General features: G+C 56.3%; 1 protein-coding gene across 3 annotated transcripts; it reads right to left on the reverse strand.

Annotated features, from left to right (window-relative positions):
* Nucleotides 1-1,464: 1,464 nt before the first annotated feature.
* On the reverse strand, nucleotides 1,465-27,667 carry RSPO1 (R-spondin 1). Of its 3 annotated transcripts, none has more exons than XM_061449888.1 (6): nucleotides 27,472-27,667; nucleotides 6,440-6,836; nucleotides 4,662-4,853; nucleotides 3,754-3,903; nucleotides 2,960-3,148; nucleotides 1,465-2,405 (listed from the first exon to the last, which is right to left on the reverse strand). In XM_061449888.1, exons 2-6 carry the CDS (start codon nucleotides 6,531-6,533, stop codon nucleotides 2,248-2,250), a joined length of 783 nt encoding a protein of 260 aa, XP_061305872.1. In that variant the 5' UTR covers nucleotides 6,534-6,836; nucleotides 27,472-27,667; the 3' UTR covers nucleotides 1,465-2,247. The 3 variants fall into 3 exon arrangements, with proteins under 3 accessions (XP_061305872.1, XP_061305873.1, XP_061305874.1); XM_061449889.1 differs by lacking the exon at nucleotides 27,472-27,667 and adding an exon at nucleotides 15,080-15,576; XM_061449890.1 differs by lacking the exon at nucleotides 27,472-27,667 and adding an exon at nucleotides 14,547-14,598.

The raw sequence follows: 27,667 nt of genomic DNA on the forward strand, positions 1-27,667 counted from the left end.
CAGAAAGTAGTTTGTCAGTTTATCTAGAAAACTCTTGAGAGTTCTATAGAACAGGTTGTGTTGATCTGTTACATGCAGTTCAGTTTTGAAATCATTGTGCTAATATTGCCTTGAGATACGGAAGGGAATCCAGTCGGTTAACAGAGCCTCTGTGTACCAAACCTTCCTAATGCACTCTCTCTTTCCCCTAATCCTTGTTGAGAACTGGACTGAGATACTGCAGCAGGAGGGAGGAAGGAGTTGTTTATGAATTAGCAAGCTGAGGTTCATGAAAGGGTTACTGATTATTGCTGCTAAAAAGCGGAAGGGAAAAACGGTTCTGCTTACATACAACACCCTGGCACAAACAAAATACTCATCTCACAGGCTAGCTGAGGCTGGAGAATCAAGTGAGATCGGATCTTTCAGCTGGGAGGCTTTCAGGAATCGTTTGAACATGATCCATAAACAACTCGAAAGGATGACTTTGAAGAACCTCTTTCTCTCCCTGCTTGGAATGCTGGTCGTTTATCATTGTGCTGAAATGGAACCCCCTTTAAAAGATATAACGGCTTCTTGTTTACTTAAACCCAAAGTGGATGATGGGCTGAAAGGTTCTGCTGCCAGCAGAGCAGTCACGGAGAGCTTGGTACAGCTCCGGAGCAGGAACAACTGTGCAGCTCCCACGTCCTGCACTGAGCCGAGCCAGCCGGGGTGAAGGGGGCAGAGTTCAGGCGTCCTCCGCCGGTGCCGAGTCCTCAGTGCGTGCCATGAACCACCAGCGGAGGTGGTATTCACCAGGTTTAGCTTTGGGGTGAGCTTTTCCCTGCGCATCGCCTCACCAGGGGAGCGAGGAGCTTCAGCAGCACGTCACTGATCCACCCCACGCACATCCCCACTCCATCCCTCAGGGCCAGAGGGCTTTTGCTGAGCTCTAGAGGAATGAAACGGCTGCACACGTTTATATGGAGGAAGCACGTTTTACACCAGAAGGGAAACTGAGCAGGATGCCACCTCGTGCCACTGCTGAGGGTAGAGCTCTCCATGCAGGGAAGCACACGGGTCTCACTACGCCTCCATCCCGCACGGTCCTCATCCCAGTTCCTCGACCCAGTTGTCGGCTCTTGCCGCGCAGGAGCGCTTTGTGCTGAATCCAGGGAATTCCAGCCGTGCAGACCGGGAGCTCCTACCAAACCTAGCAGTGTGCTTCTCTTCTGCAGAGCCCAAACTGTGCTTTCCCCCTCCTGCCTGCCTCCCCTCCCGCTACGTCCCTGCGTGGTGTCCGGACAGAAGGACAAGCGCTGTCCCTAGCCCGGGATGGAGTCCTGCTGCTGTGAGTGGAGGAGCGGAGTCACAGCGCTTCCACAGCCTGTTGTAACCTTTCCTTTTCTCCAGCTGCTGCATGTTAACAGCATCCTTCGGGGGGGGGGGGAAATTCCTCAGGGGCTCCGTGGAGCACAGCTGGGGTCCTGCGGGCACAGGACGGCTGGTGGGTGGCTGCAGTGCAGCTGGCAACGTAATCTGGGCTTTTCTTAGAGCTTTGGTGAGTTTCCCTTCCACAAGTGAGTCTCTGTCCTGTGGGACACCAGCCTCCATAGGGGCCAAGGCATGAACCACACACTCAGGAAGCTGGTTGTCATTTTGGGGTTTTTGGGGTTTTTTTTTGTTTGTTTTTAATTTGAAATAACTCTTTTGAAGCAGATTCAGGGCAGATACCACTGACCTCTTACCACAACCGGTTAACATGTATTCGCAATGATAAAGTCATACAGCTTAAAACACAAAAGAAAGGGCGGGGGGAAGAGAAAGAGGCCACTGCCTTTGTGTGAGTCGGGGTCCCAGGCTGGGGAGAGCGGCCACATGGGTCCAGTCTCATCCCTGTGGCTGCAGCCGTGCTGCACTTGGGGCCATGCACCCGGTCTCGAGTTGAGGCCTTTGGTCATGAAGTCTCTGGGTCCTCTGCTGACTCGTACTCCACCTCTCCTCCCCGCAGCGTGCCTGTGGAGCCATGGGGAGATGAGCATCCCTCCGTGCGTGCTCCCACTCCTCTTCTCAGCAGCATACCTCCATGGTCCTGGGTGGTGTGGGTGTGTGCAGCCTCCTTATGCATTGTGTATGTGGTTTCTGTTGGGTCTGTGGGTCGGTCGGGGAGTATATGTCTGTCTTTCTGGACATGTGTATGTGTTGTGTAGCAGTGCTCTGGTTCAATAAAGCTTTCATATACATAGCAGCAATGAAGTCTTGCCATCAGGTGACATAAAGGGGCAGCTACTGGGCAGGGCTAGCGGATGTGGTGAGGACCGCAGCCCCTCTCTGTTTGCTCTTCCTCTTCCTGGTGCCAGACTTAGCGTCTTTGGTGTCTTTCCTATTCCTGTTCCCATTCGCATTATCTTGCTTTCCTTGCTCTTCCTTCCTCTTCCTTTTCCCTGCAGCAAAGCAAAGAGGCACCATGAGGCTCTCCAGCAGAACCCAGCTAGCCCATAGCCCACTGCTGCTGCTGGTGGCCAAAAGGTCCTGCTCCCCTCCACGTGCACGGAGGTGCTTGAGTGCTGCCCTATCTGCCAGTCTGTGCTCTGCACTGTGAGCTGCTGCCTAAACACAAACGGGGAGGAAGGGTCAAATCTGGGTTTAGCTTTGTAATTGTCAGTCTCCAGCAGAAGTGTGAACACTTGCACTTCTCCGGGGCTGCATACCAAGCCCCTGAGCTAATGCTGCTGCGTACATCAGAGGAACAGCTTGGCCACAGTGGTGTTAGTCACTGCTCTCAGCACTCAACCCAGCTGCAAATCTTGTCCATCCCATCAGAGAGTGACCAAACCACCATTCATCCCAAAAACACTCAAATTCCTGGGAAAAACACAGACCTAAGCACTCTGGGAGAGGAGGAGATGAGTCCCACCACTGCAGCGCACAGGCATCCAGCTTTGGCTGGAACTGGGTGATCCCAAGGTCCTTTCCAACCCAAACCATGCGCGCTCACCTTCGGGGCACTGGCTCTTCTGCACCGTGCATCGCCGCACCTCCGTGGTGGCAGGACACAGGGACACGTCTCCGGAGGGAGCCTGCAGAATCCGCCGCGTTCGGTCTTCGTTGCCCTTCTTGAAGCCACAGAGCTTCCTCTTCTTGGAGCAGGGCCCCCAGGGCCCCCACTCACTCATTTCACATTGTGCTGCCAGGTAACAAGAGAGGCCAGTGGTGACTCTCGTTTCCCTGCCCCATCAGCTTCTCCCCCACTTTAGGCTTGGATAGATAGAATCATAGAATAGGTAGGGGTTTTCCAACCCTTAAGATCATCCAGTTCCAACCCCCCTGCCATGGGCAGGGACACCTCACACTGAACCATCTCACCCAAGGCTTCATCCAACCTGGCCTTGAACACTGTCAGGGATGGAGCATTCACAGCTTCCTTGGGCAACCCATTCCAGTGCCTCACCACCCTAACAGGAAAAAATTTCCTTCTTATATCCAGTCTAAACTTCCCCTGTTTAAGTTTTAACCCGTTACCCCTTGTCCTTTCACTACAGTCCCTAATGAAGAGCCCCTCCCCAGCATCCCTATAGCCCCCCTTCAGGTACTGGAAGGCTGCTGTGAGGTCTCCACGCAGCCTTCTCTTCTCCAGGCTGAACAGCCCCAGATGTGCATTTCCCCAGCAGTTTCCTAAGTTTTCAAGCACCCCCTTCCTTGCCACTGTCTCTGAGGGGTTTGTTTTATCCCCTAACCCACACTCCATCAATTCATGCGACTGGACCCAGCAGATGCCCAAGCATCACTTACCAGGACTGCTGCACTCCATGGTGCCGTTGGCAGCAGAGTAGCCTTCGGGGCATGTGACGTAGCATCTCCCTTTGTGCAAATACAAACCTTCCTTACATTTTGTGCAAAAGTTTCGACTGAAACAGGACTCACAGTTCTCAATTTTGCATTCTGTGGGGGAAAAACAACCAACCACAAAGGCATCATGAAGCCTGATGTGAACAAACAGCTCAGGAAGCTCTTGACTGCTAAGCAGGGTTCAGTCCTGGCCCCAAGGGCTCTGCCAGCAGCCATGGCAAGTCTCGGAATGTCCTGCCAGGCCTGGCTGTGTCTTTGCATCCTTCCCTGGTACAGGACAGAGCTACTGTGCTGAGGCTCCCATAGGCAGCAGCAGCTCCTGCCAGATCCAAATCAGGATCAGGGTGGAAAAGGTTTGGGCTGATATTCAGCTTGAGCAACACTCAGCCAGAGTGGGACAGTGCAAAGAATGAAGTCCAGTGCCAACAGCTCCAGATGAAGCTACAATATGGGCTGCAAAGAAAGGGGGTTAGATGGAAATCTGGCCACGAGGGTGGTTTGCATGAAACTGAAGGGAAGTGATCCTATTTTTCCATGTCCAGCTTCTTTCTGTTGCTCTGGCTGAAAGAGGCAGCCCCAGGCCAAGGATCGTGGTTCAGAACGATGCTTGGCTATGATGAACGGGCAGAGGAGGTGGAAAAGGTAATTGTGCGAGCAGTACCTTAAAAGCAGAAAGCATCTTCCCCTTCTCCCCGTAGAGAAGGAGGGGGTCAGTCTGACAGCATAAATTATGGGGTTATTCCCTGGGTTAATTGGTGCCTTCTGCCCTTTGATACATCTCACCTCGCTGGAGGAGGCCCCTCAAAGCAATGCCACCCTCCCACGTTGCACCCATTCCCTCCCATACTCACTGATGCACTTGTTCATGTCTGTATTGCGAAGGCCAAAGTATCCCAGGGGACAAGATGGTAGGCAAATCCCAATTTGCCGGATATCATTCCTCTCCAGAAGGATGAAGAGTTTGGGGGAGCATCTCAGGCACCCATTGAACTCGGAGCACAGGTCGCAGCCTCTGGCACAGCCCTGACTCAGCTCGGTGCTAACTGGAAAGGCAAGAGGAGAGGCAGTGATTAGTGCCTGTGTGCATGGCTGGGCTCTGCACGCGTTGGGGTTGACCCCAAAACACCATCAGGAAGGGCAGGGACCGAGGCAGGCCAAGGACCTGATGTGCTCCCAGCACCGCTCCCGATGCCCACAGGCACCAGCATCAAGCGCGGGAGCGAGGGTCCCAACAGCAGCAGCAGCACCCAGAAGCAGCCACCAGCTCAAGAGGGTCCCAGCTCTGTCTCCCACCATGCAGACACCCACAAGGGGACACGTATCTGGGGGGGACCATCCCTGCCATGTCCCCTCTTGGAGCAGGCGGTGCCACCCCAGCTGAGCCATGGGCACAGTGCAGGACAAGCGGGGACCAGAGCCAAGGGGTGCTGGAGCAAAACCATCTGACTAATTCTGTGCTGTGCTTCGAGCCAGGCCGCATCCCGAGCTAGATCTCGCCGTGACCCTGCTTATGTTAACTATATCTGGCAGTGCGGGAGATTTCACTGCCCCCAAAATAGAGATGTGTTCTCAGCTCCTAAATCCAGTCCAAGAAAAATACTCAATCCCATGTCTTGAGAGAGTTTTCTGCTTTTAATTATCATATAAAAATGCTGCTTGTTTTGAAACCAATAGCATTCTTTGCAGGCTAGAATGCAGGTTATTTTTATTAGTTTATTATGCAAGCAGTGTCCTTGTTTATAGAAAAGCTGTGGATTTAAAAAGATGTATTCTTTTAAATACCACGTTTATTACCCCTCCAAAGCAAGCGTGGAGCATCACAGCGTTCACATGCCAGTCCAAGAGGTAGCAAAACTTTCCTGTCCCCCTCCAGTGACCCGAGACCCCAGCAGCTCCCCTGCTGCCTGTCCCAGCCCCATCGCTGGGTCCTCCCTCAGGCATGGAAAGTGACACAGAAAGCAGAGGGGGTCCCCATCCCGGCGGATCCTCAGTGCAAGGGGGTTTGCTGGGTCTGCTCTGGGATGTCCCCTCGGGATTCTGGGCCCTGGCCCCTAGTGTGGAGTGACTCCCAAGGGATGCGGCCCCATTCCTCCTGCAGCGCTGGGCCGCGGAGCCAAGGTCTGCCTCTATGGCAAAGGTATAAACTGGGCCCTCGCTGGAAATTGCACTTTATAGCATTAGGCATGACGTCAAGTTTCCCTTGTTCTCACAGGGCTCAGCAGTCCCAGTTTTAATAGAAAATCATTTTTATATAATCGAATTTCAACCAGTTTTAATGTAAAACAGTTCTACAAGCGAGCTTACGTAAACGAGGGCAAACCCGTGCCGCTGCTCTTGCGCCGACGCAGCCTGGTTGCCCTGCGTGGAGCCCCAGGCTGGGACCAGCCGAGCATCATCCAGCCTGGAGGGGTGCTTAAACCCCCATGCACCTCGGGTTGCACCGGGCCACCCCTTGGCCTGCGTCAGGTCCAATGTGGGGCAGTGGAATGCACATCTCTGAATGGGAGTGGGATTTCGGGCTGCTCCAAGGGCACCCCTGGCTCTCTGCGTTGGTAAACCGCGTTCACCGTGTGCCCGAGGCGCAGAGCACCACGAGAAGGAGTAGGGAAGGAAAGCGTTTCATACATACTTCGTCTTTGCCTCTTGCCCTTCGCCACTTTGCTGCTGCCCGTTAGATCCATGGAGCTTAGAAAAACCACCACCACAAACAGTCCAAGCTGCATAGTAACTCTCCAGCGCTGCAGCCCCTCCGTCGCAGGGTGGTCGGAGGAGCCCGCTCCGCAGCTGGGGATCTCTGTCTGCCGCTGCTAAAACGTCTCGGGCGGGATCAGAGCTGAGAGTCTCTGCGCGAAGCCCGGTGCAGGACCACATCCACAAACCACGCCAGCGCCAGCGAGCTTAGGTAGCAGGTAACATGGCTCTACCTTCATCCCCGTGAGGAGCGCAGGAGCTTGGCTCTAGTCCCATCGGGGGGGCTCTGCCAGCGAGCGTTAGCTGCTTGCGGTTTCCAAGCGCGCTCGCAGGGACTGCAAAGGAAGAGGAGAACAGATTAACTCAACAGCCGACATCGTTCCCAGAGTGCTTGGGCTCGGCACCGCAGCGGGCAAGCACGGAAGCTGTGGGGTGAACCGGGGGAGCTGCACATAGAGGGTGCAGGCAGACGGCGGCCCCCGGAGTGGGGCGAACCGCCCCCCAACCTCATCCATAAGTCACTGCGTTGCTCAATAACCGAGCGCGCGCCGCAGCGCCCGACGCGGCTTTGCCATCTGCCGACGCTGCGTACGGCTCGAGCTGGAAGTTGTTTAGAAGAGTGCCAGTCCCCCCTCGGCCGCCCCTCCTCGAGGAGCAGATGGCCTCTGCGCGCTGCCAAGCGCACAAGATGTTTCCCATCAAGTGGGCACCTCTGGGGCTGGTCGTCGAGCCGAGCAGAAAGCGAGCTGCAGCCCCAAAGCCGGAGCCGGGGCTGTCTGGGGACAGGGCGGGATCATCCCGCGAGCTGCCCAAAACAGCGCGCTCCTGCTCGGAGGGAATTTCCAAACCTCCCAGTTCCCATTGCCCCGGAGCGGCAGGGAAGGGTCAGCGCTGCCTGTGCACGGTGAGATGCCCAATTGCTTTGCATGAGCGTCTTGGAGAGCAAAGGGAAGCCTGGTGCGGCAGCAAGATGTTGGATGGCAACCAGGGCTGCAGGCACAGCCTGCGTGGGAGCCACCGTGTGCCCTGTCCTCGCCCTGGAGCATCCAATTCCTTGCTCCTGCTCCAGGGCAGAGGCAGTGCAGGCAGGGCCCGTGGGGAGCAGTGTGATGCTCTGTGGCTGTTGGGAAGGAAGGGCAACCTCTGGGCTGCACCAAGAGCTCTGGTGCTGCCAGGCAGAGCCGTGCTCCTCTCTGCAGCTGGCAGAGGGAAGCCCTGCCAATGGCTGCCATTGTGTGGGAATACAGGCGACAACATTCACTCTGTGAACTCAAATGAAACAGAAAATGGGTATAATCCCTTTATAATAACTGCGCAGCCACCGATGCCCCAAACGGCCAGCAGTGATGGTGCTGGAACGAGGCCCAGCTGCAGCCCGTCTGTATGACAGACGTGGGCCCTGGGGTTCCAGGCCCTTTCCATGCCCACCATGGAGTGGCCAAAGTTGGTTATGGCCACAGCAGCAAAATACCTGGTGAGAGAGGGCTGCCCGCAGCATCCCGACTCAGCTGCTGAAGGGGGATGTGACCGGGTACCACTGAGCCTTGCAGCAGCACACGCTTCGATGCCAAGATGTGACCCCGAGCGGGCACCTTGTGGCAGCTTTGGCTCACGTGCACCCCAACGCCTTTGACCTCTTTGTGTCCCTGCAGTGATTGCGGCGCTGCTGGGGCAGGAGCACAGCGCTGCCCATGTGCTTGTCCTTACAGCCCCCAGCCCAGCCGCAGGGGTCTCCAATACGTAATGAGTTGCTTGTGTAAGCACGGACTCGTTCTGCACCTCCAGGGCTGTTTGCTGCGAGCTGCTTTATAAACACTGGCAAGTGCTTGAGCTGGGCTGTTGGGAGCGTTGAGCAGAGCAGAGAGGGGATCCCAACCCCAGCCCCGCAGCCTCCCTCCGCACCCTGCTGATGTGCAGGGACCTGGGGTGAAGCAGCCAGGAGAGGAAGGATCTTGCGGATGGATGGCAATGCACAGCATGGCAATGCGCAGCGTGGCACAGACAGAGGGGGCCCCATGGGTGCTACCTGGTGTGCGCAGAGCAGCGTCCCTAAATGAGTGCCGAGCGCCAGCAGCTCTGGAGGGAGCACGGTGCTGCCCCTTGCTTTAATCACAGCGGTTACAGGTGAAGCGCAGTCACAACAAGCACAGGCTGAACCTGCCCCGGGTGTTGACACAACACTCACAGTTTGGGCAAAGTCCCCTCGGGGTGGGGACAGCAGCAGGGATATTCGGATGGAGCAAACACAGCCCCAGCCTGCCAAGAGCCAGCGTGGAGCTTGTGCTGCCTCCACAGACCCCGTCTCTCAGGGCTCGCTCAGTGCGAGGGCAGGGAGGTGCCATGGGAAACAAGCACCCACTTTTCCCTCCTTGTTTCCTTGCTTTCTAGCCCAAAGACAGCCGCAGCTGCCCGCTCAGCACAGGAAAGCTCCCTGCATCCTGGATGCTGCCCATTAGCACGATCCCCGTGTTTCAACACTTCCCTGCAAGCACCCAGGGTCTGCAGCGTGCCCACCAGCGGAGGCTGCAGCACAAGGGCCGGGCTTCCAGCTCTTCCCACCCTCACCTCAGGACACAGATTATGCCTCTTTCAGCTATTGCAGCCATCGGTCAAGCTCAGGTTGCTGCAAACAATTTCCAGTCTAAACATGAGCAGGATTTATGCCATTATCCCATCGACAGGAAGGATTTGGGATAACCTGAGTTGCTCTGAATTCATTACTGGAGAGACCTGGCCCCTGCATCCGAGATGACAGTAAGCCTTGTTTGCAGTTCCATCAGGATAAATTGGTCCTTGGGAGCTCCAATGCAAGCCAGAAAATGTAAACCATCCAGATAATTTACCATTAGTCCTCCTACACACAAGGTGAGAAAGACCAACATTATATCCCCAGGATATTCAAGACCTAATCCTCAATAACTAAATTGCTGATATATTGCCTCTTGCTGAAGGTATCAGGCTAGCCATAATGTAAACGGGCTCTCCAAAGCTTTCCTGCGTCTGGGAGAGAAGGACCAGATGCTTGTGTGAGGGCTGGAGGCAGGACCAAGTCTGATTGCAGCAGCAGCAGTAATGAACCCCCAGGAAGTGCCAGGTCTGCTGCCAGCAGCGTCCGGGCATCAGCTCTGAGCACAGGGGGATTGGGGCTTACAGGGCCTGGGGCTGGGTAGAGAACTTGAATTTCACCTTGGCAGTCTATCGAGGGGTATCTTGTATGTCTTGAATAAGCAAGAACAGGTCTCAGAAGTGTCTTTGCCTGCAGGAGCTGGGGTTTCGCAGGGTTTCACCGGGGTTGGTTTGGTGGCAGCAGCATCTCAGCCCCAGGAAAGGCTCCAGGGAGGTTGGTTGTTGTGGTAGCAACCAGCAGATTCCCAAACCTGCCTTTAAGTTTCTATCGAGCTCCTCAAATAATGACAATGGCATTGGATCTGTATCAGAGGTGCAGGGAGGGGAGCGGGAGGAGGAAGAGAAGGAGGAAATGAGAGCGGGGTGCTATGGAGAGGAGGACCACGAGGATGGGGTCCTCCTGGGGTCCTCCTGGGGTCACTGGGGCACATAGTGGTCCTCGCCCCAGGCACAATGAGCCAGCCAGAGCAGGGGGACAAATCCCAGTGGGTACCACAGGAGAGGTAAAGGAGACTATGCAGGGGCAGGAGGGGACCAGCATCAGGACCAGCCATCCCATCCAAGGGTGGTTCAGCTCCCCAGTGCCCACCAAATCCCCTGGCCAGCGTCCAGCAGCAGCAGGATGGGGCAATGATGGTGCAGGGATCAGGAGGCACCGCTGCCACCGTGAGCCCCTGCACCCTCCACAGTCCGGCCCTGCCCTGGAGAGCATCCGAGCTGCTCCTCCATCACGGCTGAGCCTCGGAGGTGGGACACAGCCAGCAGGAGAGGAGGCATCTTTCAGACAAGCAGGAGCCCACACACACGCACGTTTATCTCCCTGTGTGCCTTGCCCTCCCTTGGCAAAAGCCTCCGGCAGGCAAAGCTTCCCGAAGAGAAGCTTGCAGCCCCACGTGTGCCTGTGCAGCTCCCCAGCCCAGCGAGGGAGCAGAGCCAGCGGGCTCCCAAGTGCACATCCTCCCTTGTTCCCCAGCACCAGGAGACACGGGTGTCAGGAACCAGCCTCGGGGGGGTGTGGAGCAGGAGCCTCATCCAGTTGGAGCATCTCCAGAGCTGGCCTCATTGGGCAGCAGCAAGGGAAAGGGGCAAAGAGGTGAGCACTGAGGAGTGGCTCCTCGGCACAAAACCCCACCGGGCCAGGGCTGCACAGGAGCTGCAAGCTGGGATGCCGAAGGACCAGCAGTACCAAGCCCACACCTCATTCAGCCCTGTGGCACTGTTATTCCTATTTCCAGGCACACAAAGATGGACGCAATGCTTGTGCTTCCCCAACACAATGTCTCCGCACTGCCTGCATGGTCCTGCCTGCTCTGAGTGACCCCCATGCCTGCAGCTCCCTATCTGCTCTGCACTGGGAGGAAGGCAGTGCAGAACCACAGGGAGGAGAGTTGGGAATTCTCTTTGGGAAAGTCTCCCCTTCATGCTATCATTCCAAGCAGTGTTTCATAGAATCACAGAAACAACCAGGTTGGAAAACACCTTTAAGATGACCAAGTCCAACCTTTACCCCAGGACTGCCAAGCCCACCCCTAAACCCTGTCACTGAGGACTTGTCCCTGTTGTCAAGGCACAGACAACGCTGTAGGAGCATGTGAAACCCTGCGTGAAAGCAGGTCCCATGCACGCACGGCTCGGTCATCGCGCCTGCCACAGGGTGTCTCACGCTCCTCCAGCCGGCAAACATCTCTGCACATGCACAGGCAGAGCCACTTTGTTCTGCTTAATCCTTGAAGCAATAAAAGCAGGCTGCATTAAGTCACATTTCCGAAGCAGAAGGTCTTCATTTGAGCCCCTCCCCGAGCGCCAAGTTCTGCAGGATCCCCAACCCATCAACTGCGCTGAGAGAAATGAAATCATAAAAGCCAATCTGGCAGCAGAGTTCTCCGCAGCATTGTTGAGGTCTGACTCCTTCCACCAGCTTCTGCGCTGCATTCCCCGGATCTGCGGAGCCGTGCTGAGAGCTGCTAATGGGGAATACACTGAGGAGAGGCTCCTGCCCCTGGCCACCCCTCTGTCCCAGCCTGGAGCATGGAGATGCTCCAGGGTTCTGCTATAGGAGCACCCCTGCTCCTTGCTCCGCTCCTTGCGCAGTGCCTGGCACAGTAGCTGCTCCGAGTAATGCTGTGATTAAGAGTGCCACAGGCCTCTCTCCGGGAGCGCTTGTGCTCCAGCATTGTAAAACATCAGGAAATCTTTTACTGGGGGATTTCCATTACCCTCTTGCTGGAGCAGAGAGGCTGCGTGCTGGGCTGCAGAAGAAGGAAGCAGCGAAGCCCCGGAGCAGGCGCTGGAGTCATCCCGGCAGGAACAGCTCCAGTGCCACAGACAGGAGCTGCTTGGGGATTTAGGTGCAGTCACTGATAAAGCAAGCCTATTCCTATGAGGTGCAACGTGAGGCAGGTTTAAGCCTCCTCAGTTCAATAACCAACTTACCAAATGCCAACCAGGGACAAATCGTACTAAACCGGCAGGAGCCGAAGCGAATTTCAGACCAGGAGCTGCAAACCGGTCCATTTCAGAGCATCACCCAAAACCTTGCTCTTCTGCCAAAGGGGCTCCTCACCAACCCTAAAAGCCCTATTGCCATGCAGGGGTGTGCTCAGCAGAGGTGCAGAGTACAGCCCCAACTCCTGGAAACCCTGAGTGTGCCAGCAGGAGGGTCTGATGCAGCACAGCCGGGGCTGCTGAGGCTCTCATCCCATTGGAGTGTGCACACATTCGGCTCAGTACCCAATTCCCCTCTTTTTCCAGTGTAACCGAAGGGCTTACAGCAACCTTCCACATCTCTAAACGCAGCCTTCCTGAAAGCAGTTCCCAGGGCTTACAGGAGTAGCCTCAAGCTGCTGCGCTAAGCCCCTTCTCCGGGCAAAAACAGAGACCAAGACCCTAAACAGCCCCCGGGGCCTTCTGCTTGGCCATGTGCAAAGGAAGCATCTGCCAAGTGTGAGCTTCCTGCAGGGATTCCCGGTGAACGTCACTGGGAAACCTGAGCCCCGCAGAGCCAGGAGCACTGATTTCAGCAGCGGGAGCAAACCCAAGTGGGACAAATAACCGGGAGGCTCAGCTTTGGGCATGGGGCAGGGCAGGACCAGCTGGAACAAGCACAAGCTCTGCCTCTTTAAGAGGTAACAGCATCCAGGTCAGAGGGAGCAAGCTCTGAGCTCTGGCATGGCTCAGGGTGGCTTGCCACAAAGGCCATCCTACAGCTGGTCCACAGCACCTGGCTGCAACCCCAAAGGATCATCCTCAGAGGCAGGTTGTGATGGGTACGGCTGGAAGGCTGGGTATGTGTTCATAGAACCATAGCATCCCAGCTTGGTTTAGGTTGGAAGGGACCTTAAAGCTCCTCCAGCTCCAACCCCTGCCACAGGCAGGGACACCTTCCACTGGAGCAGCTTGCTCCAAGCCCTGTGTCCAACCTGGCCTTGAACACTGCCAGGGATGGGGCAGCCACAGCTTCTCTGGGCACCCTGTGCCAGCGCCTCAGCACCCTCACAGGGAAGAGCTTCTGCCTAAGAGCTCATCTCAGTCTCCTCTCGGGCAAGTTAAAGCCATTCCCTACAGGCCCTTGTCCAAAGCCCCTCTCCAGGTTTCTTGTAGGCCCCCTTTAGCTATTGGAAGGCTGTTGTAAGGTCTCCTCTGAGCCTTCTCCAGGCTCACCCAGCCCAGCTCTCTCATCCTGGCTCCAGAGCAGAGCTGCTCCAGCCCTTGGAGCATCTCCATGGCCTCCTCTGAACTCACTCAAGCAGCTCCACATCCCTCTTGTGTTGGGAGCCCCAGAGCTGAACTCAGGACTACAGAGGGGGCAGTGTCAGGCAAAGACAGCACTTCCCTTCCCGAGCAGAGGACAGGTTGTGCTCAGACAGCCCTGGGGAAGGTGTCTCTGCCTTCCATCCCCTGCCTCTCTTGCCTGCACGGTCCCCACTATGCTCAAAGCCCAGGGATGACCTGACCCCAGTTCCCTGCAGCCTCACAGCCCCATAGAGCAGATGCCAGCTCAAATGAACCTCGGGTGATGGCAATGCGAGGTTTATGCTCTGCCTTTGCCTGTGCTCAGGGGGTCACATCCGTGCCCCTGCACCCCGAGCTCTCTCCCTGCTGTGTCCCTCAGGGTGGTGCTGCTGCTCTCGCAGTGGCTGCGGAGCTGATCCAGCTGAAAGGAGCCTTTTTTCCAGGGTGGTTTCCAGGCCCGCTGGGATTTCTGCCCTGCTCCCACCCAAACCCACGGCCCTGGCCCTGCAGTGGGGATCAGGTGCACCATGGAAGTCCATGGATGGACTTTGAACAAAGTCATTCCCATTGAAGAACGCTCCAGGCTGATGTTTCAGGGGATTCCTGTGGGATCTCAGCATAAACCTGGCCACCACAGCAGCGCTGTAAGCACTGCCCCTGGTTCAGAGACCTCCAGGTAACAAGGGTTTTTGCATTGGAACCCACCAAGCCCCATTCATTCAGGAGCGTGAAGGCTCCAGGCCTGCCATGGTGAGCAGTGTTTGCTTTGGCTGGTATTGCCCTGTTTTAATGCCTTTTACTGGAAGACACCCCTCCAAACCCAAAGCACATCACCTGAGCACCCCTCATCCATCCCCAGGACCACTCAAGGAAACACCTACAAGAAACCCCATCAGTGCAGGGGTGCCCATTCCCCAGCTGCCTGCACCCACGTCTCGCAGCCCCCTGGCTCAGAGGATCAAGAGGGCAGAGGCTGAAACATCACCTTGTCAGGGAGCCGCATCCCCGCCTGGCTGCGGGAGCACACCGCGGACTGCCCCGATCCCTCGCTAACCCACCGGCTCAGCAGCCCAGCTCCGAGATCCAGCAGCATCAAGGTGGGGTGTTAACGCACAGCTCTCACCATCACCGGGATCACTGTTAAACCCTTTCTTTCCCCACTGATCCCGCAGGGAGTCCGTACTTACCCCGCGCTCCCCGGGTGCCTGCCGTGCCCCCATGGGTGCCGTCCTCTGCGGGGTGCAGCCGCAGGGATACTGAGCCTGCTCAACCGCCCCGTGCCCTCATTGCTCAGCTGCGGGCACGCTCCCGTCCCTGGCAGCCAGCGGGGAAGCAGGCAGGGCACTGCCGCCCCTGCGCTGCGCTCGGCGGGACCCTGGGGCTGATCCAGGACCAGCAGCGAGCTCCAGCGAACGGATCAATGGTGCCACCAGCTCCCCGTGCCCCCTTCCCCTCTCCGGGGAGGCAGAACAGCGGCGGGGGCCAGCGTGCAGCAGCCCAGCCTCCCGCAAAGCCCCCCGCACACCTTGGGAAGGGGCGGGGGAGACGGGGATCGCGACAGATCGCGCTGTGATTCCTCACAGCTCTCATTGTCTGGACTCATTACCCACGTTGCACAAGGCAAACCCGCAAGTCGGATGCTGACAAGGCTGGCGCTCCTCATTAGCAGCCCGCATTGCAACAGCTTCATCTAAACAAGCCCGCATTCGGAAACCCTTACCTCTGACTTGTCACTCCCTCATCCCTGCTGCAAAGGCTCTACGGGTGCCTCAGGTTTAAACCACTACAAGCCCAACTACAACAATCCTCGGCTCCTCCAGATAAAGTTACACGCACGTTTCTGTCAAAAACAATGAGGAATCGATGCATGGCGAGTTCATGGAGCGGTCTGGTGCGTTTGGGGCCGGGGCTTTGGTTCGCTTGCTTTCCTAAAGCAGGTTTCTAACAGCTTCGCAGAGGAACAAACCCTTCAGTGATGTGCAGGATTTCAGCTCGTAAAGATCGCCCAGGCTAGTTCCTACTCCATCAGCCCACGCTGCTCCCTGCGTATGCAAAGCAGAAAGTATGTGATCATATCAGAGCGATTTGCACATTAATAAATCCTGGTCTCAATGCCGTAGACTCCATCCCCATCCAGCGGGTAGGGGCTTTTTATTATTATTATTACCAGAGTATCCAGCTTTGTAAAGGCATCTAGTGCAAACTCCTGCATGAGGGAATTCCACCCCACTAGTACCACCTCCTAAGACAATATCCAGCCAAAATATTGTGACTGTTGCAAAACCCGGACTGGAGCTCCACAAAGGACCTTCCAGTGTTGCTTGCAGAGCCAACAGGGTCTCGGTGAATTACTGCAGAATGACACACCATCTAGTTGCCTTTGTAGTCTGCTTTATTTATGACACTTAATTCCAAGTTATTACTAACATTTCAGTGGTAACTGGCACATGAAGTCATCGGCTGTCACAACTGCATCTGTTAATAAACATGTCAAATATTAAAAGCAGCTTATTATCCTCTGGAGCGGGGAAAGCACTAAGGCAAAGGGCTTCAAAGCCTGGATATTTTTCCATCTCTGGCTCTGCAGCAGGAGGAAACGCTCACGCTCAGGAAAGCAGTGTGACTGCGGTGGGGCTGGCCTGGGATACCTGCCCCTCATCACACCTGAGCAGCACGGGAGCTTTCCTCCTGCTGCTGCTGTCAGCTGCCTTTCCCTTCTCCGATGGGATGTGGGATGGACCCCAGCTTCACATGGGTGCATAGGGGAACACAGGAGTAGCCCCAGTGTGCTGGCCCCCCATAGAGGAGGCAGAAGGGCCCCAGCCACTGGGGAGCTGTGGGGCGATGAAGGCCCCCATCCCCTCTCATGCCCCCTGCACCGCAGGCTCAGGCAGGGAGCTGGTGCTCCCGGGACACATGCCATGGGACACATGGAGCCGTGCTGGACCTTGTCCCGCTGTCTCTCTGTACAAGCCATTAATAGGAATTGCTGTCTGCCCACTTCTCAAGTGGCTGCAGCACCGTGTGGGTCCCTCTGCATGACTGACTGACCCTCATCCCTGGCTCTTGTGGGGCCGATGCAATGCCCATGGCCATGGGGCTCTGGTACCCTGATGGGTGTATGGCTGGGTGGCAAGCTGCTGGCCAGCCTCTGGGCATGCTATCAGTGTCCTGGGGATGGGGTTTGCTTCCCTTCAGCTCCCCCAAGAACCTAGATAGCACAAGCAGGTTGTATGTTCCTGATCTGCAGGGTCAGGGCTCACTCCCACCCAAGAGATGCAGTGAGAGGGGTGCCACATCCTCCCTTCCTTACCATTTCAGAGCATCCTCCTCAGTACATGAGGATGTTGTATGCCTTCTCCCTGCTTTGCTGAGCTACCCGTGCTCTTGGCCTCTGCAGCTGGCGAGGAGGCTGCTGCTTCTTCATGTTCACTTTCCCTCTCTTGGGAATCTCAGGCAGAAAGCTTGCCCCTCTCTAACACTTTCCTTGCCCCATTGCCTCTGCCTTTCTCTTGTGGAAGGTAATCCTCAGGCTTTCAAAGGGATGCTTCAAAGTCAGTGCCAGCATCTTCTAAACTCTCTACATGGCGGCTATTTGTCCATAACCGTGTGGTTTACATAAAGCCCAAACCAGTGCCTGGCAGTGGGCAGGAAGCAGGGAGCTGCAGAGGGAGATGCACTGAAAGCATCATCTTTACCTTCCCCCCTTTGTGTGCCAACGTCTCCAAGCACTGAACACGTTCCACTCTTTATTTTAGGTGTAAGATCCGCTCGAGCAGATGCCATAATTCTTCTGGAATGAGTAAAATTCTGTCTTGGTTTCCAAGTGCTCCTAGGGACAGCCCAGGACAATGCGCTGATGGGTGAGACACCCATGCCAAGCAGGGTGACTCACTCTGCACTGCTTACTAAAGTCTTGAAGCAAGGAGGAGCAGCAGTATCTGCACTTGGTCCTCCCCAAGCTCACAGGGCTCCTAGCTGGAAGCCAGAGGGCACAGGCTCTTTAAAGGGCTGTGTTGGGTCCTGAATCCCACTGTGGGTCCCATGCTGGAGAGATGGGGCAGGTCCCTTTGATTTCTGCTGCCCACAGGTCCCTGCTAAGGTCTCTGAGCATCCCCAGCAGAGCACTCTGTGCGCTGGCAGCCCTGAGGAAGAGGAGAGCAAGGGTGTGGGACCTGGCATAGAACAGCCCCCCGGATACACAGGTTTGGAGGATCTCCTGGGTCTGTGTTATTCACACCCTTGGAATCACCTCTGCTTACACAGCGCCTGCATGGGAGCAGGTATCAACACAAAGATGCAAAATAACCCAGAACAGGCAAGAAGGAGAATTCACCCTTCCCAGCTTCCCCCTTGCGTTGTGCTTGTGTTAACGCACGTGTGTATGGAGGGTTTATTCATCCGGAAGTTTCTTTGGCACCTCGCTAAAGGTCCCTGCTTTCCTGCTTGCAAATGATATCTTCTGAGATCGTTGCTCTCTCACAGGAGCATTGGGAATGTGTTTTGAGCATTGGGCAGATGCTGAGCAGTCACTGTGGCAAATCTCCATTTTAAAGACCTTTTTCTCTTTCGATTTGGAGCTTTTTCACTTTCTAGTCTAGGGTATTCTGAAGTCCCATCGAATGAGGCTCTGGGACAGCATCACTGTGTTGGCTGTAAGAGTGAAACCCCTAATAAGCCAAAGACCTTGTGTTTGACACTTGCCTTGAACAGCCAAACCTTTTCCTTCCTCCTCTCTCTCAGAGCACTGCAGCTCCAGTTGACGGCTGTAGATCAAGTTTCCGTCTGGAGCAAATGTTTATAACTGAGCAATAAACCCTAAAGACAGAGCTTTAAAATGGGAATGCTGACAAACCCAGCCGGAAGAGCAGGGCTACTGGACACGTCAATAATTAGTGCAGAGAGAAGCGTATCTGACTGCAGGCAAGGGCGCTTGCCAGCTCCCTGGTGTTGGAAGGTATCATTGCAGAGGACAGTAAATCACACTAAATCCTGCCTTAACACCCTCCACAATAAAAGCAGCACCAAGTCCCACATTTCTTCCCTTCTGGCAGGCAGCTCATTTACCCGTTTGGTTTGCTTTAGCTAATGGCTGTTAAGGCTGATCCTAAATTAATCCTAAACAGGTTGTTTCCCTCTTGTACAAAAGGACGTGGAATTCCACATTGGAGCAGGGTAGAAAAGCCAAGCGGCTCCAGATTGGGAACAGAGCTGCTGGCTTGGGAGGTTTTCCTTCTGCCCACAGAAGTGCTCACTGAGCAGGTACCCGGCAGCCTGGGCTCCTCCAGCCAGGCTGTGGTGGCAGTGCCAGCGCCCGGTGTGGTACCCAGGGAGCATCGTCCGCAGCCATCATCCCGCATGCCCTTGGGAATGCGCTGCATGGGGGAAAGGGGTGGGCAAAGGCTGCCTGAATTCACCACTTTTGGCCACATTAGGTGGAAAAGAAGCAGCAGGTCTAATCCTGCACTACAGGTATCCGGTCACCCACTGCGGGTGACTCTGCCTGTTCAGCACCAGCCTTTCCCTGGCTGGCTCTGTGTCCTGTTCTGCACAAAGCCAAAGGGAGCAGAGGAGGACCCCCGACATCTCCCAGCCCCACCATTCGAGCACATGGTTCCCCTCCCCATTCAAAACCTGCTGGTTTTTGCTCTGAGTTCCTCCCTCTCCATCTCCTGCCCTGCATCCTCCTCTGCTTCAATCAGCCAAGGAAAAGGCCTCTCCTCCATGGAAAGCCCACCCTGCCCAGGGACCACAGGGACTTCCAGGCTGGGACTGAGCTTCCAGGAGCTGCATCCCTCAGCCTGTATGGATGCAGGCAGTGGGGTTGCATCCAGCAGCTCCGGCCCTGAGCACCACAGCTTCTGTCAGACCCAGGGCTCCTGACGTTAACCCTGTGTGCAGAGGCAGGTACCAGTGCCTACAAGTTCTCAGCTGGCACAGAGGGTGCATTACTCATCCCCGGTGCCTCATCAGCCTGTGATAATATCTCAGCATAAGCAAAAAGCAAGCGAGACGCTCGCCGAGAAAGCAGAAGGAAAGCAAGAACATCCTGAAGTTGTCTCTGACGCTCCCCTGCTCCCCTGCACCCTGCTTTCACACAGAAGGCTTATCTCCTGCAGCATGATTGATAGCCTGGGCAACAGCATCCCAACACCTGCGGTCCTGGCTCCCCAGCAATGCAGTTATCCCAAGCGCCGAGCTTGCTGCGCAAACAAGTGCTCTGGTTGCAAAGACAACTATCGAGTTCCTGAGGCAGGCTGCACAAGCCGTGCTGGGGGGTCAGGCACGGGGGCACGCAGGATCATGCCTTCCATGGGGAGGCAAGAGGAACGGGAGTGATCCTGATAGGATCACCCGGGCATGCCTCTTCTCCTTGGGCAGAGCAAGCAAGCCTGGGCTTTCACAGGGCAACGCTGCTTCCTAGCCTTGCTCCGGCAGTGGCCGTGCTGGGATGCGCGTGTCCCTCCAGGAACAGCCCTGGGGAGGTCACCCCGACTTTGGTGCTGAGCCAGGGAAATGCCGTGAAGTGAAGGCAGAGCGAGATCCACGCGCCCCATCCCGCTGATGTGTCATGGGCAGCCTGCCTGCACCCCCCGTGCTGCCCAAGGCAGGTCCGGAGGGGTCTGGCAGGACCGGCTCCCTTTGTGCTCCCTAGGAACAGGGCAGGGAGGGAGCTCCCATGTGTGTCCCAGGGAGCTGCCCTGCTCTTCAGGATCTCCTTCGCTGCCTGCCGGGTTTCCTGACGCTGCACCCCATGCAGGCTTGGACATTCTGCCTCTTTGCAAGGAGCGATGCTATGCGCATGTTGGGAAATGCTCCTTTCTCATTCGCTCCCAAGGCCCTTTTTCCCCTGTTGTTTGAGGAATGCTGTTTGAATTAGCTCCACGGATTGCAAACAGACCCCGTTGTTTTCCTTTCCCAATGCAGGGAGGCTTCTGTTCTCTTTGGCCTGCTGGATTAACCAGGGGGCCTTACACGCTGACCCCTCTGCAGCTCAGGGAAGCTAATTTAATCCCAATATTGTTACAGATCACAGCAGGACGAATCTCACGGATTCCTTGAGGCAAACCAGCTCCGAGCTCCGGCAGGGACAGCAGCACACGGTGCTTGCAGAGGCAGGAGCTGCTACAGCTTTTCCTATGCAGTTGCCTTTACACAAGTTCGGATGCTGGGGAGGAGGGCAGTGTTGATGGGGCAGTGAGGGCACCCTGGGTACCAGCATCCCACCTGCATCCCGCAGCATCCGCTGGCACGCAGAGGGGTGTGGGGCCACTCTGGTCCTGGCGTCTCCCCCTTATTTCTTTCTCCTCATTATTTCTCTATGGTACCTGGTCCTGGGGCTGGGTTTTTGAGCCCCAGATGGGGCTACCACGCTCTAAGTACCAAACGCAGGGCAGGCTGGGGCTCCCTCCGCACTGCCTGCACCTGGCCCCGCACATGGTGCTGTGCCACTGCCTTGTGCACTGCCCTGCTCATTGCCCCATGCACGGTCCCAGGCATCACCCTCTATTTCCCTGCTATGTAGAACACAACAGGCAGGCGGGTTTGCAGACACCTTTCTCTGCTCCCTTCCCTGCACACGAACCAGAACCCTCTGAGGTCAATCACAGCAAAGCTACTGGTGAACACAGACACATCTGCCTGCAGCCTTTTCTGTCCCGCAATGAGTCCCGTGGAAGTGGTCTGTGATGTGATGCTGAGGCTGGAAAAAGGCATCCAGCACCTTCTCATGGGGCAATCAATAGCAGCATCACTTGCACTTTCTTGGGGAGGATCTGCCTCCTCCTCCTGCGAGCAATGCCTCAGCTCTCCCTGCCCTTGCTCTCACAACCCCATCTGAGATGCATCCCTCTCCCCAGGATGAAGTTGCTCAACAAACCCAGCTGAATCCCGGCCCCATCACACAGTGCTAATCCATTTCCAAAGCACATCACGCTTCTCACTCAGGCTGAAGCTCTATGGGCTATGAGGGGACAGCCAGCCTGGTCTCCTGGCTACAGCCAATGGAGGTGTCCAGCCCCTGGGACCAGAGCAGGGCAGGGAGTGCAGGAGCCATTGGGATTCATGGGGGAAGCCCTCCCTCTCCCAGCATCACTCTGAAGGCTTTGATGTTTGGGAAAAGTGAATTGCTTTGGGACACAATTGAATGGAGTTTGAATGATGACAAGCCACAGGTGTGGGGTTTCCAGCGTTTCTTGTAGCTCTGCCCAAAGCTGGAAGGGGAAGAGGCCATTGGCACAGCCAAGAGGGCACAAAACAGCTTAAGCAGAAGAGGTGGCTCTGTGAACAGCTTGTCCCTCTCCGAGCCTCCTCCCTTCTGCCTCAGCAGCAGCAGAGCAGGACCTGGTGCTGCCGTGGGGCAGGGCCGGCCCTGCTTCCCTGGGAGCGTGGGGCAATGCCTGGGGAGCAGGGATGGGGCACCCAAGGGAGCCGCGGCTTAAAGAGCTGATGGCAGGAGGCTGGGCACAAGGGCAGGAGCTGGGCATGGGGGCCCCTGCTCTTCTCGGCCACGGGAAGCTCTTGGGAACATTCCTGCTGGATGACATTTCCCAAGGCATTGAGAAAAGGAGGGGAGGGGGGAAAGGCACTTTTTTAAATTAATTTTTTTTCCCCCCAATATAAATTCTTGCAACATTAAAAACCCCACACAATAGCTGCAAGCCCTGAAACGGCTGGGGGTCAAAAAGCTGCAGCTTGACATGGAAATGGCACTACCATCCCCACCAAGAGGGTCGAATCCCAGATGTGAGGCATCGTGTGTGACAAAGCCCCAGCGGCGGGACACGCAGGAAGCTTGTAATCACTGTGGGCTCCCATCGCTGCACGGGGATGCAGGCTGGTGATCCCGGGGGTCCTGAGTGCCCCCCATCAGTAACGTGCGGCAGCCAGAGCAGAGATCCAGGCTGGCTCTGGGAGCAGCAAGGAAAGGGTGGGTGAGCCCCTGGTTCAGCTCCTTGCTGCCCATCTGTGCCCCTGCAGAGAGCAGGAGGGACCCTCAGATGGTTTTGGGGCCCTGGGGTGATTTGGGATCCCCATAGATATGAGCTGGGTGTTCCTGCGGACCCGCAAAGGGCTGCAGCACTGATGGTGGTGATCTGGGTTGCACTGAAGCAGCACCAAAGGGTGAAGATGGGGTGTCCCCATGTCCCCGTAGAGAACCCATGTACCCCGCACTGCTCAGCCCAGGCTCATGCAAGCAGACAGGGATCCCACTGTACTGAAAGCAGCCTAGCTAAATCAGCTGAAAACACATGTGGAGGGGCTCCTTGAGCAGCCAAAGCTGCGTTCTGTGACATTTGTAGTACACTACAATGATTTTAATGACAATTTAAGAGCATCTCCTGTGGCACAGCCCGACTTCTGCTGCACTGCAGCTTCACAGAGGTCTCCAGCGGAGCCAAGAGCTTTGCTGGTGTCAATGGGATACGTCTACGTATTGTGTTTTAAACTGTATAATTAATTGAATGCAGTGCTCTGCAAGGAGCTAATTCTGCCGAGGGATCTGGGGGATTGTGCAGACACGGAGAGGAACAAGGCAGCTCTTCCCTCACGCTTTTCCTGCCTGGTTTTCCCCCTTTCTTTTGGTTTTGGGGAGTGTTCATCACGCAGGGCCTCGAGGTGAGGCTGGCCCAGCCTGCACCCCGCATCACCCCGTCCTGAGGCACGTACCGCACACACCCCATGCCCTTTAAATGTCTGTGTCTGCATGGGAAGCACTTGTACATATCCTAAACACATTCAGGATGACAGCGTGAAGATGAGGACGGGTTGAGCCTGGCTTGGAAAGGTGGCAGAGCGGAAAACAACGATCCCAGGAGAAAGGCAAGGATGCTTCGCTGGAGCACCGCGATGCCGAAGCCTGTTGTGGGGCTCTCAAGGGCGTGAAGCATGTATGGGAAGCGCAGTGCCTTGCATCCTTGTTCCCTGAGGCAGAGCTTAGGTTATGCTGGACACAACTGCCTGTGGCCAGCCACTTCCAGATGCAGCTCCAGCAGATACGTGTTGGATGCAGTTTCTTGGAGACGCCTTTTCATTTACAAAAGGGGGGGGAGAAGAATAATGCTCCAGTGACCATAATGCCTGCAAGAGAGCTATCCCAGCCATGACGGCCCCTTGTTGTGCCTTGGAAGCTGTGGGGTTCCATTTCCAATTAAGTTTTTCATATGGTAGCATTCAGATGGGAGACGAGGCTACTTTTGTCTAAGGCAGAACATTACTTTCACTGCGCCCGGCCCAGGAATGAGTTCTCCACTATTAAAATGTAATTTAATTTATCTCTGTGGACTTTGTGATGACTGGGATTTGTTCTAAGGAGACCTTTAAAGGAGAACTTTTGCATTATTAAATCTATGTGTGAGGAAGTTGAGTTCTGGCATCCTCTGATAACCAAGCTTCTTTTCTCTCCTCCACTATATCCATCATGATAAAAACCCCTGCCAAAGCCCTAACTCAAGCCATGCTTCTGGCTTATTGTGAAACGAATCAGGGAGAAGAAAAAACCAGAAAAGAAACCCACAAGATGCTCTCGTCCAGTATTCTTTTTAATCAAAGTTTCAAGGATATTGATGGTTTGCCTCATAAGGTAAACATTTGCAGCCCAGTTGCTTTCCCAGGGTTAAAGCAGAGACAAGTGGCTAGCTCAGACTGCAGCTGATTTGCTCTGACAGACTCCAGTCAGCTTCAGAATGAGTTCCCTTGAAAATCACAGGCTCTTTGCACACAGAGCCGTGGGCTCGGAGCTTCCCACGAGGAGCTGCAGGATGAGCCCAATGGATGCTCAGCTTCTGCAGCTCCCCAGGGCACTGCTACCCACAGAGGACGGGGTGCCCTGGGTGGGGAACCCTCATCCCTTGCTGCTGCCTCATCAAGGGAAGATGCTGCCTTGTCTTTGCAAAGGACAAACCCAGCTCTGTGCCTGTCCAGCAGCACATCACGGTATCACAGTGTCACAGTACCACATCCCTGGGAGCAGGGGGACAATTGGCACTACCAGGTCCCTGTTCAACCTCTGCCATCTGGGATGACCTGGGGCAGGGTCCCCTTGTGCAGCAGAGCTGGTCCCTTGGCTACATGCTTCCCCCCCAACCCCTGCCATTCCCTGGTACAGCCCGAGAAGTGATGGATGGGGCAGCTCTTGTGCCAGATGCACTTTGGGGTCAGCCTGCGCTGTCCCATCAGAGCAGGACTTTGGCAAAGAGGTGATGAACATTTTGGGGTGCTCCATAGCCTTTCCAATGGCACCATTTGTGCCGCCATCCCATGGCACCAGTCGTAGCTAACCCCAAACTGAGCTGTGGCGGCACTGGTTGGGATTAGGGAGCAAAAGGATGCAGGGAAGCTGGGATCATCCTGGAGCGAGCCAGCCGGTCCGTGGGGACACTGGTGTCTCTTTGAGCAGCCAGTGGCTAACAGCAGCATCCTGCTTGTCTGCCTCCTCCGAACTGCATGCAGCAGCCCGGGGCACAGCTCTCAGGGCTGTGTTTATTCTCCACTGACATCTGGCTTGCTGAAGATGCCCCTGTGCTGCCTTTCCCCTTGGCATACCCAGGATTAGCAGACACTGCTTCCAGCCCCGTGTTCAATACCTGCTAACCACTGGGAAAGATGTGGGGTTTGATGCCAACCAGCACCTATCTACGCATCAACCCCTGGCTCCAGTGAAATCTCAGCACCCTGAGATCCAAGTCCTCCCTGTTCTCCTGAACCTCCCTTAAGTGGGGCAGCTCTCCCTGTTCCTAGTGCTCTACCTGTGCTCGTCCAGCACGGCTATGGAGCCTGCTGCTCACCGAGCCGGCACACTGGGGCTCAACAGAGGAGACAGCACAACTTGGTTCAAGACTCACAGCGCTACCGTGCTCTCTGTTAAAACCATGTGCCGTGGATGGGCTTTCCTGCACACAAAGAGGAAGCTACCTCTGTTTTAGAGTCTAATTTCATTGCTTCCCCAATGCATTAGCTCATGGACCGGAGCCACGGCAAACCATGCCGTGGAAAGAGCTCCCCTCCTTAAGAGCATCTCCGGGGCATAACAGCGGCTCCGAAGGCAGGAGAGAGCCAAGATGATTTCACCACCGAGGCTGGCATCGCCCCCAGGACTCAGCGCGGCGCTCAGCACCTTGTTGGCACAGCTCTGCCTGCCCACCCAGCCGGTCCCTGTGCTGGCGCAGGAGCACGACGTGCCTGTGCAGTGCCGGCTGCCGGCTGCAGAAGGCTGCTGCTCTGCTTTGCGTATAAGTCAAAACCTGTGAGCTACTGGTTACAGACACTCGCTGCTTTAGCCGGCTGAAGCGGGAGAAGGGAGGTTGCTGCCAGATCCCAGCTGGTCTCTGCTGCGGGAGCTGATGGAGGATTAGCCCGGCAGCGTGGCTTTACAAATTGTCGGTTCCCGGAGCGCACAAAACAAAAGCTCCGAGCACTGAGAGCCTCAGCGCAGCGGCAAGGGCAAAAGCAAAAGCAAACGCTTCGGGAACCTGACGGTGCTTTCCACCCCGACACAGACGCACAGACCCCGGCTCCCTGCGGTCCCTGCGCAGCGCTGCCTGTCCCATGGCGGCTCAGGCTCAGCAGATGCAGCGCTGAGGCTCGGAGCAGATCCCTCCTTCCTGCAGCCCCACAGCTGCCGGCTGAGGCTGGTCCCCACAGACCACAGAGGGTTTGCAAAGCAGCCCTGGGTCTCTCCTAGCACATCCTGGCACAAGGAAGCGTCTGCCCTGGAGCGTGGGGGGCTGCTGGAGTCGCTTCTGTCCCCCACACAACCTTAACCTTCCCTGCAAAGCATCAGCCCCGGGGGCTTGGGCTGGACCAATGCCCTTGAGGAGAGCCCGCAGGCAGGCCCAGAACTGCACTGACCAAGAACAACGCTGGGGGAAGCTGCCACAACCCAGTTTCTACAGCCCTCCCAGCCCAGCATCGTGTCCTGCCCCTGATGGGGAGGGAGAGGCAGCGCTGTGCCTGCTGCACAAGCTCATAGCAGGGCTGCCTGTCCCCACTGCCATCCGCTGACACCGCGGCACATCCTGCTCCCTGTCCCAGCTCCTTGCCCGGGTGATGCTGGGAGGCTGTGGCATGTGCCAGGTCCAAGCCAGCTCCATCCCTGTGCCTGGTACTCTCCCTGTGCCTTTCCTTCAGCCATCCCCCTTTAAACCTGTGCCCTAATGCACGATTGCAGTTGTGCTGTTGGAAAGCAAATGCATGCCAGGCTGCAGCAAGGCACGGGCAGAGGTGTGATGCCTTCAGCCTGCTGCTCGCTGCCCATTCCCTGCTCTGGCTGCCCATTCCCTCCTGCCCCATTCCCTGCTCCCACTGCCCAGTCCTTGCTGCCCATTCCCTGCTGCTGCCACCCACTGCCTGCTGCTGAGGCCTCCCCTTGCCCGGCTGTCGGTGGTGCCAGAGCTGGAAGCTCTCGCTACTTGTTTCACGGGAACTTCCAACATTTCAGGAATTGTTTTCATTCTGGTTTGGAATGAAGACAAATATTCCAGAAATTTCCTGGATAACATAAAGTTTAAAATATCCTCCCCACTAAAATAGCAGCAGGAGGCTATCTCGGCTCTCGCATTATGTCACACCATGCCAGCTCATGGGACGCTGCGCACGGATGACTTGTCATGGGATGTAAACAGACATACAAACACCACCAACAAGAGTGGGGAAAGGAGACGCTGAAATGAGAAATTCCCTAAAACTATTCCCTTCCCCCCCGCCCCCCTTGTGCAAATTAATTCTCCGTGGGAAATTGCTTGGATTTTACAAAAGAGCAAAGCTGGCCAAAGCAGCTCTTCTGTTCTCCGGAGAAGGAGGAACACCCCGACGGCACTCCCCGCCAGCCCCATCCAGCGCACAGGCGGGCTGGACGTGGGATGTCCCTGTGCCCCCTGCTCCTTGGCTGCGCTCAACCCCTTTTCTTGTTCCTCGCAAGCCAAGGGCAGGCAAGCTCCGCGCTCCGGGCCCCCGCTGTCTGCCGGCAGAGGTAACCCCGACACGGATGAAGCCGGGCGCTGGGGTTAACGGCGCCAAGCGGCGGCTCCGTTGGGAGCGGAGGAGGAGGATGCTTGGTCCCCGCTCTGCCCAGCGCCGGCCGCAGAGGGGCCGCGGCCGGGGGACGGCGCTTACCTTGGCTCAGCTCTACCCGGCCGGGGCTGGTTCCTGCCCTCCCTGTGCCCGCTGCATCGCCCGCCTCAACACCGGCGCCGCTGCCCCGCTCCGGGGCTCTGCGCCGGGCCGACCTCCGGGCGCCGGCTGGCACCCATCCCCTTGTGTGCCCCGTGCCTCTCCAGAAAGGCACTGCTGGGAAGGAGCGCCGAGGCTC

This window comes from Pezoporus flaviventris, unplaced genomic scaffold (assembly GCF_033815535.1).
Source record: "Pezoporus flaviventris isolate CSIRO_AGI_PZ_B2104156 unplaced genomic scaffold, CSIRO_AGI_Pfla_v1 ptg000008l, whole genome shotgun sequence".
NCBI classification, from domain to species: domain Eukaryota; kingdom Metazoa; phylum Chordata; class Aves; order Psittaciformes; family Psittacidae; genus Pezoporus; species Pezoporus flaviventris.

What these genes read in the sequence shown, in the direction of transcription:
- RSPO1 (XM_061449888.1), bottom strand. Translation starts at nt 6,533, where the DNA reads ATGCAGCTTGGACTGTTTGTGGTGGTGGTTTTTCTAAGCTCCATGGAT. An exon ending in GGGCAAGAGGCAAAGACGAA is followed by an intron (nt 4,854 to 6,439) that starts GTATGTATGAAA and finishes TTGCCTTTCCAG; the next exon opens with TTAGCACCGAGCTGAGTCAG. An exon ending in AGACATGAACAAGTGCATCA is followed by an intron (nt 3,904 to 4,661) that starts GTGAGTATGGGA and finishes TTTCCCCCACAG; the next exon opens with AATGCAAAATTGAGAACTGT.